Source organism: Catharus ustulatus, chromosome 2 (assembly GCF_009819885.2).
Source record: "Catharus ustulatus isolate bCatUst1 chromosome 2, bCatUst1.pri.v2, whole genome shotgun sequence".
In the NCBI taxonomy this organism is placed as follows: Eukaryota; Metazoa; Chordata; class Aves; order Passeriformes; family Turdidae; genus Catharus; species Catharus ustulatus.
This window is the reverse complement of record NC_046222.1, coordinates 4276109-4286522: the sequence shown is the minus strand read 5'-3', so window position 1 is coordinate 4286522 and position 10414 is coordinate 4276109. Positions and strand designations below refer to the sequence as shown.

At 45.5% G+C, this 10414-nt stretch overlaps 1 protein-coding gene across 1 annotated transcript in view; it reads right to left on the bottom strand.

Annotated features, from left to right (window-relative positions):
- Positions 1-2819: 2819 nt before the first annotated feature.
- CD247 (CD247 molecule) overlaps positions 2820-10414 on the bottom strand; it is a 45518-nt gene continuing 37923 nt past the window's right edge. Inside the window, exons 2-8 of the mRNA XM_033086263.1 lie at positions 10043-10149; positions 8798-8851; positions 7489-7572; positions 6822-6857; positions 6152-6208; positions 4943-4981; positions 2820-4260 (exon numbers count right to left, since the gene is read on the bottom strand). Coding sequence (XP_032942154.1) covers positions 4195-4260; positions 4943-4981; positions 6152-6208; positions 6822-6857; positions 7489-7572; positions 8798-8851; positions 10043-10149 — 443 coding nt within the window. The 3' untranslated portion in view covers positions 2820-4194. The remainder of the gene's footprint in view (positions 4261-4942; positions 4982-6151; positions 6209-6821; positions 6858-7488; positions 7573-8797; positions 8852-10042; positions 10150-10414) is intronic.

Genomic DNA, 10414 nt, shown 5'->3' with positions numbered 1-10414 from the left:
AAATAGAAATCTCCAAATACTTAATTTTCTTCTTTATTATTTGACAATCCTGTATCCCTTCCCCACTGCCCAACCTGGCCAGAAGCTGCATCCTTAACCCGGTCCATCTTTATTTGAATGTAGTTCCCCTACCCCCATGGGAAAGAGAAGCTTTGTCAGGTCACGGTGGCTGCTATAAGTCGGGAGGGGGCGGTTTCTTTGTTTTGTTTTGTTCTTTTAAAATTTCCAGCCAAAACCAAAGATTTCCTAATGATTGTATAAACTCAAAACAAACAAACAAACCAAAGACAAAGGGCGTCTTCAGCACCAAGCCCACCTGTGAGGCCGGCCTGGCCCGGGCTGGCCAGGCGAGGCTCGCTGCCAGCCTGGGGGCTCCAGAACGCCCTGGGCAGCAACTCCCGGCCCCAGGGTGAAATCTGGGGTGCAGGCGCTGGGAGGGGAGGCCGGGGCTTCGCAGGTGGGTTGAGGAGCTGAAGACTTGGGTGCAGGATTGGCTGCTCTGCTGGGTGCTTTAACCCTCTGGGGGCTGGGTGATGTTGATTAATACACGCTGAGGTGCACTTCTGAGCTTCCCCCCCCTTCACTGCTTGGAAGAGGCTGTCCTGTCGTGAGAAATCCCTGAAAGAAGAAGAAGCAGCTTTTCATTTCTCCTCTAGTTCCTTTTTTCTAGATTTCTTTTATTTTTGCAGCACCACTGTGCAACTATGCATTGTATTTCTCAACCTTTTATGCTAGGTAGATGCCTGTGACTTTTTAACTTTTGGGGGGGGATTGCAAATGGAGGAACTTTTTACATGGATCTTTTTAATCTCAGTTGATTGGGGGGTGTTTGGTTCTAGGGTCAGACAAGCTCTATCCCAAAGCAAAATCCAAATGTTAATATTATTAGCCTGATGCAGATACCAAAGATAATTTCTTTCCTGCAGAACCTTAGACTTGTGTATTAAGTACGATTACCCAGCACTTGCATTAGTCTAACCTCAGTAATTCCAAAGCTTAGATGTATATTTTGGTATATTTCTGGGATATTAAAAAATTGTCGTTTAAATTCTTGTTTGTTTCAGTGTAATGCTCTTAAAGTCATAGCATGGAGATAACTGAACTTGTCCTATTCTTAGTAGTTTGAAATAATAGTATTTTTGTATGTTTTGGGTGTGTCTATGTATGTATTAACATAACGGTTTTCACTGCCTAGGTGTTCATAAATAATAATAAAAGAAAAAACCAACTACAAAGGGTTTTTAAACTGTACATAATATTCCGTGAGGAATTTCCACCAGACCGCCAATTTGGATCGCATTTTCACTGATGGCCACTCCCAACTGGGATTCTTTCTTTCTTTTTAAAGAGACAGCATGTTCTTTTTTTTTTTCCCCCCCACTGACCTGAGGTTCTTTCTCAGTGCAAAGGGGGCTTCACTGTTTTTAAGGGGTGGGCCAAAGAGGAAGTAGCTTGAATTTCATTTTAAAAATGTATTTAACATGTTAGTTTGAAAACTACCCCTTTATTTGAAGAATTGGGAGTGGAAAACCAGGCCCTTTCTTCTAAATCTGATAATAATTTTCAAAGAAATGAGGATTTGTGAATGTCTCTAGTGTCTGGGCAGTCCCTTTTTTGCTTTTTTTCCTAAATAAGATGAGTTTTTGGTCCTAATGGTTTCACTGCTCTGTGCAACTGCCTGCTTACACTGGCTGGGAGGTTTTTTTTCTCTTGCCCTTCCTCATACACTGCATTTCTACACTTGAGGTCAGAAGAACACTTGAAATCGAGGGCCATTATGGGAGTACCCTACCCAAACGCAACCCAAGCTTTTCTTGAGACTGAAATGTGAGAGTCCCACACATTTCAAAACCTTGCTGATCACACTAAGGGTGAGGAGGAAGGCGAAATGCTGTCTCTTTAAAGACGTCCTTTATTATTATTATATTATTATTATTATTTTCCCAGTGGTTGCCTACAGATAGCTGTAGGCATTGAGAGATTGTGTAGATTACAGTAAATCAGAATGAAAAGGTAGATTTTGTGTAGATGCATTTGTCTGCTGTAATTTTTTATATATATTAAACTTACTGTAATTGTACAGTTCATTTCTGTTGTAAACATCATTAAACCATTTTCCAAGTGTTTTAACATGTATGCCCTTGTTTGTAGTTTTTAAATGTGCTGGAACTGATTGAAGGCTGATTCTCCTCCAAACCTGGGCCAGAAGATTGATCTGTGGTGCCCTTTGTCTTTCAAACTGGAGGAGAGCCCAGGTTTTATGCACTCTGCTTGAAGCTTTTGTTCTAATTCTGTATTTATCAGCTCCTCTCCTAAAAGCAGAAACAGCTTCAGTGGCTTCCTGAAGGCAAAGAGGAGACTCAGCTCAACCCCACAGTGAGCAGCCCAAACCCAGCGTTGGATGCTTTTTGAAATCAAGGTATCCACTGATACATAAAGAGCATAAAGGTGATTTTTTAATTTTCCCCCAAAGAATTTAATTCCTGTTGTTTGGTGGTTGGGATTTCACACCGCCAAAACTTGTGACTTCTACATCTAGCAGATACAGTTATGGTGATTTAAAAAGAGAGAGCTGTTTTCAGCACTCTTTGTTCTTGCATTGAGTGCTTTGCAGCATAACTTTACTGTAATTTTCAGCTCAGCTGTCTCAGTTATCACCCAGTTCTCTCAATTTTTCTTGTCACTGCAGAACAGTAAAGGATCCAGGATTATTTTTTTTGCGAGAAGCATTCATTACCATGTCTCAGTTTACTTGTTTTTTGCTTTAATTTATTGCAAATATTTTTTAAAAGCTACAAGCACCTACTGCAGGTACAGTTTTACTGCTAAAGAGGTAAAACTGCCTTGGAACTTGCATAGCACCCATTTCTACAAGTTTTGCTGCTGCTAACCCACCCAGTCCCTGGAAAGAAGTCATAACACCACCTGGGCAGCACCCAAGAACAGCAGCTCTTGTTCCCACAGCCTTGCTTTAGCTCTGCTTCTCTGTGAGGACTGGTGAGATGGCCTGGTGAGCTCCTGAGTCAAGGTGAAACACCCCTGAGTTTGCTGGGCTGGATTTGTCCTTGCTGAATTCCTCCAGGCTTCACTGTGCAGCCTTGCGAGGCACAGGCAAAACTGAGGCTGCAGCAGCAGCAGGTGAGTGTCCCTTTGGTGCCTGGGTTTGGGGCATTTTCCCAACAGCCCATCCCAGTCTCTGGGATGTGTGTAGGAGCTCCTGTTGGAATCCTGTCCTCCTCAGCTTCCCTGGGAGATGGTGCTGCTGGCTGCAGGCTGGCTCAGACAGTTTGAATGCCTCAGGTAAGGAGCTCGTGCCATTCCCACTGCTGCTCCCTACACGCATACAGGTCTCTGTTTTATTAATTCATCAAAAACACATGACATTATTGAGCTGGTACCTCTTTGGAATGATACCTGCACCTTTTGGAAGCATCCTCATGAGAGACTGGTTTGGGAACTGCATTTAGGTTGGCTGTTGTACAGTTTGTTGTCAGGGATTAATAATAGGGGAACTCATCTTTTTTTCTTTGTTTTTTCTGCCTTCAGACAAGTCTCTCACTCAGCTTACCTGTCACATATTTATGGATGAATGGCAGTACCACTGCTTGATCTTTTTTGGGATATTGGTGCTCATTTTCTTCCTACTGGAAAGTTGGCATTCAACTGCTTCACTACTGTAACATCATGTCACTCTTCACAATTAAAGAAAAAAGTTGCCCTCCACTGAAGCAGATTTTAAAAGGTAAATATAAAGCAAAAAGGGTGAAATAGTCCTAAGATAAATACTACAGAAAGTAAATACAGTCCTATCTTTGCAACTCTTTAAAATGCAATAAAGCCGTAATTCTTAATACTTTAGAAGACAAGGAACAGCTGTGGAAACAGTTGTGTTTGTTAGAAGGTGTGGTCTGGTCCCACAGCACAAACCTTACCAACAAAAATATCAGCCTAATACCCACTATAATAGGTAACAACTTTACAGATATGTACATTCTAATAGCAGAAGCAGTTACATGATTCAGGAGGAGAGGGAGAAAGAAAGGGCCAGGTCCAGATTCTGTGCACCAACCCAAGGAGAATCTTGCACACAGAAAACACACAGTGCTTGTTTTGGATGAAAAAGGCTCTCCCCCCTCTCCTCCCCAAGGCAGGTGGGCATCTCTCACCCTTGCCCATCCCCTCTGAGGCTCCCACTTAGCGCGGGGGCAAAGGCTGCATTTGGAGAGCATCATAAGTGTCCTTGGTTGCTGCACTGAGCCCCTGAAAAAGAGAAAACCAGAAAAACAGGTGAGGGATGAGTGTGAGTACTGCCTGGCTGACTCGCAGCAACAGGATGGCAGAGGCTCAGTCAGGACTGATTATTTTTTCTCCCCCTACAGACGTTTTTTAATCCTGAGTGATTCTTTAATCTTTGTGTGGTGCAAATAGCTATTACTTACCTGAAGGCAAGGTACATCCTGAATAAGTGGTATGAAAATATGATTACAGCAAATCATCCTGGCTGGTTCTGCAGATCTTTGGAATACATTTTATTTGTGCATCGTTAAGAGCTAGCTGATGCTAGAATGAACATTGATAATTAAATCAATGAACTTTCTGCACTTCTCTTTGATTTGGAAAGGAAATCAGGTGCAGCTCTGGATAAGTAAGCTGGCAGTGGGACCTCAGGTGGTTTTGAATCCCAGGAAGCATCCCCAGATAGCCCTTCCAGGTATGCCCAGTCCTTTCCCTGACAGCCTGCTCTGGTGAGGCAGCTGTGTTGTGGATCCCAGAGCAGGGCTAGCTGAGGCTTCCAAGAGTGAGGAGTTAGTGAGACACCTGGTGCCTGCTTGGGAAACTTCCAGCTGCCTTTCACTTCTCTGTGCCTCCCTGACAGTGCCTTTGGATATCCAGCCACTTGGGAGGACAGGTGAAGGGAGCAGCTGTGTGAGGTGGTGCCTACCTGGTAGAGACCTTCATGTCCTTTGCCTCGCCGTCTCTGCTGCTTTGGGAAAATAAAACAAGCATAGATTTATTAAAGGGTGCTTTCCCAATTATGCAAAAACAAGCCCGTGAGTTTCCCCATACTCTGCTGAGGGCGTACAGGATGTGCCAGCTGTGCATGGCCTGGACTCTGCTCTGCACAGGAAAGCACCTGGTAAAAAAGGACCAGCCCAGACATGCTGCTAGGGCTGTTAAGGAGAAAATAGAGAGGATAGGAAATAAAAACAAATTGGTTTGGTTTGCTGACATATCTTCCTGTCATACCGTTAGAGTGTTGCTATTTCTTTGATTCACTGTACGTATAGAGATTTGGCAGCATTTCTGTAGATGCTGATTATTTAGTAATAGATTGTATCACAAACGTGTCAAGGAGTAAAGCTTGTTACAGTTAAAATTGCAGCAACCTATTAAATGATCATATATTTGGAATGGGACAAGGGCTTTGGTGTCCCTCCAGAAACAAACATTCAAAAAACATGGTGCAACTTTACAGCCCCATAGCTCAGACAGAGCTTGACTCTGGCAGAGGAGCATTAGAATAAAAAAGGGGAAGACATTAACCATTGGTGTTGGTTCAGATTTCTCAACACTAAACTTTGTTTTGAAATGCCCCTTTTTTCATGTGTCAGAAGAAAATGAAAGGTTATATATATATATATATGACACTTTGACATAAAATAGAACCTGTGTAGGTCAGAGCAATTTTTCATTTTGCCATAAACAAGCGTCCCCAGATGGTTTGTTTTTGACACAAGCCCCCCTCCCCCAGCAGTTTGTGCACAGAGCTAAAACTCTCCCTCTGCTGTAGCTGGAGACATGACTGATGTGTGCTGCCTTAAACATTTGAGAGCTGAGCTGTGGGAAGGACATTTCCCCTATTCCTTGTCTGAAATCAGGTACAAGGAGGGGTTGGCACTTGTTCTCCTGATCCTGGAACAGCAGCCAGCCTCAGCAGCCCATGGAGGGGAAACCATAAACCTGCAGCTCCAAACTGCTCTGGAGAAACATGCCCCAAAATCTTCCAGTGCTGCTGGACCATTGCAGCACTTGACACCAGACCTTCCTTCAGCTGTTCCTCACCCATCTCGCGCCCTCTGCCCCCTCAGCCAGGGCAGCCATCAGGGTTTTCTGTTGCCATGTTTTCACCAGGAAGGAAAGTAAGACTCACCTCTCCCTTCATTCCAATCTCACTGTATGCCTCACCCATCTTGTCCTTCTGCAGTGACTGCAGGCAGAGAGGGGGAAATAGTCAGTGTGACAATAGAAAAGCCAAGCCAGCCCCTGGGTAGCCGCGTTTAAAACCAGCTGATCTCAGAGTGTCTCATTCAACAGCAATTAAGGTCTTGGAAACAAACTCATTTCTCAAGCACTGAAGACCCAGAAAGACCCAAGATCTGAGAATCAACGTTCTTGTATCAGTGCTTAGCATTTAGCCAGAGTCAAATGAACTCTATCAAGAGGTTCCTAAGCAGCCCCTCTTAGATGCACTGGCTTTTGGCCTTTGCCAGAGAGCAGTCACAGGGGCTGCAGTCCATGCAATACTGCAGGAAATACTGCAGCAGCAATCTCATGGGATGAAGGTTGGTTAGTCAGCAGCATTAGGCATTAGCAGGTATCTTATCCAAGTTCTTTTCCTCATCTCCCCAGTGTTTTTTTCCTGCCACTCAGAAGTGAGCAGAAACAGAGAACCTGGGGGGAAGAATTGGGTGGAAGGGAAGAGACGTCTTGAAAAGCAGCTGTTGAGTTTTGAAATTGGGTGGGAGGGGATGTCTGTGAAACAGAATCTCCTGTCCCCAGCCATCCCTCCCTCTCTGCTCCCTCCAGCGTGCACTACTCACAGTGTAGACAGTGTCCTGAGGGTTCTTTCTCCTCTGCTGTGAAACAGAACAAAAAAAAGTTGTGCATGCATTGCACTACCAGCATCCTTCACCACTTTGTACCTGCTTAAGCATTTGCTCCATGGCACAGCTTTCCCTGCCCATTCCAGTCCATCCTGCCTCCCCCCATAAGGCTCTGTTCAGACAACTTGTTCTGGGGAAAATTAATTTCATTTCAACAATTGGTAAAACTTCGTTCTTCTCTGCTCACTCCCTCCAGCTGTCACCTGCTGATGCAGGAGGTTTTCCCTCCCTTTCCCTTTGAAAGTGATGGGCTCTGCAGCACAAAGAGCTGTTTTGGCTGCTGCTGTGCTTTGTGGGCGCCTGTTTGATGGCATCAGACTCAGCGAGCTCTGTGAAACACCCACGGCTGCTGAGCCTCCTCCGCATCCGCCCCGGCCCGGGTGTCACTTCCCACCCCGGGCGGCTGCGAGCTCCCAGCCGAGCGAGAGGGGCAGACATCAAAGGGAAGGGGGAGCTTCGCTCCTGTCCCCCCGCTCCGCCCGAGTTACGACACAAATCGCGTCGTCCCCTCCCCAGGCAGGCTCGGGTGTGAGCAGCGCTGTGACACGGCGGCGTGGGAGGCACCGGATCAAAGGACAGAAGTGCACAGGTGCCAGGAGGTTACCTGGTGTCTCCCGCCCAGCTCGGGGTCTGCTCCTCGCTTTCCTCCCAGAACGTCGTAATCGTCTCGGGGGTTGCGGGAGAGTTTCTGAAACGGGAGAGCAAAAGCAGTGGGTGGATACCGTGATAATGAAATAATAGATCTTAATAGAAAAAAGAGAGGGAACCCAGCTCTGCTCACAAGGACTGTAACTGAAGGAGAAATTATTTTTACTCCCTAATGCAACTGTCAACAAAAATGTCTACATTTAAACCATGGAAATGACACAAAACTGCAAGCTGTTGCATCAAGAACCTCTCTTAAGTGGAAATGAGTTCAAAACTAGAGGAGCATGACGGGGAAGGAGTCTGACTTTCATGCTTTCTCTCCCACTGGAGAGTGAAGATCCATGAGCTTCATTTTTCTTGCACAGCTGTTTATCTAAATTTGCATCAAGAAGCTACAGAAAGTTTTATGCCCAACACAATTCTTAGCTGGGAAAAGTTCCTTGGACAAGGGCAAAGGAGAGATTTCAGGTCAGAGTAACAGCTGAGAGTGCTACTTAAACTGAAAAGAAATTGCATTAGTGTTCATACATCACAGAGTTAAACAGAACTCATCACAGGATGTGGCTATGGTCAAAAACGTGAGAAAAAAAATTAAAAGGCAACTAGACATAGCAAAAATAGCTGGAGTTTAATGCTGCCGTGAGCGAGCAATTTGGTGAGGAGGGTCAGGCAGGATCCTGTCTCTGTCCTCTTTCACTGCCTAAAGATGCTGCCCATGGTCAGGGCACAGGACAAGGTACACTCTGGTATGATCTGGTACAACAGGGCTTGCTGTGGGGCAACAGGAACAGGGCAGGGGCTGTGGTGGCTCAGGCTCCACACAATTGAGAGTGGAAGAGCTGCAGGTGCCCAAAGTCAGCTCCACAGCATTCCTTGGCATTTACCCTTTGCCCAGCCCACATGGAACAGCAGCAGCAGGGGCAGTGGCTGGACACACACCCAGAGCTCTCCTGTTTGTCCACGGGGCAGCACAACAAATAGCCTGGGCTTCTGAGCTGAACAAACAGCCTAGAGCTCAGTGCACCAAATCAGGAACCAACAGCCCAAAGATCTCTTCAGCATCTGCCCAGAGGGTGACACCAGAAGCTGCCCCTGCAAAGTTTTACCTTTCCTCCTCACAGCTGCCATGCTGCACACATGTACAGCCTACTCATTAGCTGGCTCATCTAAAGTTTTTCTGACCTGCGGGCAATTCACTGTCTCTGGGTGCCCCAGAAGGTCTGTCTGGATGGTGGATTAGAAAATAAAGACCAGCAGTTACTCACATTGTATACGTCATCCTGGCCTGGTGGCAGCTGTGGTTCAGAGGCCTTGCTGAGCTGGAAGAGAGACCATTCCATGAGCAGAGACCCCGTGGCTCCCCTCAGTCCTTTCATTCCCTCTGTCCTACCTGTTACTCTCATCAGAAACAGGGCAACCCACAAGCAGCTCCCTGTGGGGCTACAGGCAATGCAAACCCCTGCTGCAGCACTTTTATCCACACACCAGCCTGCCCTCAGCAGCCAAGTCATTTTATTTCACATAACACCAGCTCACGTTTGTGATCTGAGTTTGTTCCCTACACACCTGCCCTCCTCAGATTTTGTGTCTCCGTTCTCTTCCTGTCATAATCTTGTGCCTCCCTGGGACTGAGTTCTCCAGCTGCCTGCAAAGTTGTTGGGAGTCCCTGCACTCCTCAGGAGCAGCCCTTGGCTCACAGGGCTTTGGTGCCACCACAGTAAGTTGATGTGAGTGGCAGCAGCAACTAAAAAAGAGGTGAAAGGATTATCCCTTTCTGTAGCTGTTCTTTGGCTCAGCTGCTCACAATACTTATAAGCAATCAATTGCTAAGCCAAGATTTTGGGTAAAAAAAGGGGAATTTTGGGTTGATAAGAGCAGCTACTTTGTCCTGTAGCCTTAAAAAAACCCACCCTGTCAAACTACATTCTGTATTGATTTAGCCTTCTTGAGCTATTATTATCACATTCAATTCTTTATTAAAAGTAACCTTCTAACTCAGTCTATGTTTAGGCAAAGAATCATGTTTGCATTAAATACAGAAGTCCTCTCCTGTAGTTGTTTGGGCATCATCACACAGTATCAAAGAGGTCTGAATTATTGAGACATTTTAATACATCCTTCACAAGCTTGCTGTTTTCCCTGTATTTTCTGTGCATCCCCTGCTCTCTTTCCAACGACAAAGCGGGAGAAAAAAATCCGCATTACTCTTGATCAGTCACTTCCCATCTACAAAATCCAGAATCTCTGATGTATCCATAAGTGTAGCATCAAAACTCTCTAATATATTTTTCCCTCCTCCATTCATGAACCTTTGGAAAGAACTGCCCCAGCTTGCTCAAGTGAACACCAGAAACAGAGGGGTGAAAAAACAAAAAAAGAGAGAGAGAAAGAAAGAAAAAGAACAGCAAGGTCTCATTCTAAGAGATGGCTCTTCCCCACTCCCATTTTCCAACCAGCTCAACTATCTTACACCACCAAATCCAAATGCATCTGTGTTGGGTTAGACTGACCTTTGCCTTCACAAAAAGGGCTGTCATGACCACTGCATAAATGAAGAGGAATCCATCCAGCACGTAGCAGAGCCTGGGATCTGTGAGGCCAAGAACTGATGCAGCATCTGCAAAAAATACCAGATACATCAGCAAAGTCATTTGTGTCACTGGGTGCTTGGTTGCATAAATCTGGCAGTGCTGCATGGAAAAATAATAGCCGGTGTGAGGGCAACACTGCCCCTTTGCAAGGGACTTTTCATTTGAATTCTGAGTATAAGAATTATGGATTAATCTGGTCAAAAAGGACCATCAGAAGTCCAGCCTTATCTCTAAACAGGTTCAGTTAAACCAGACTGTCCAGGACCTCAGCCAGCTGAGAACACCTCCATG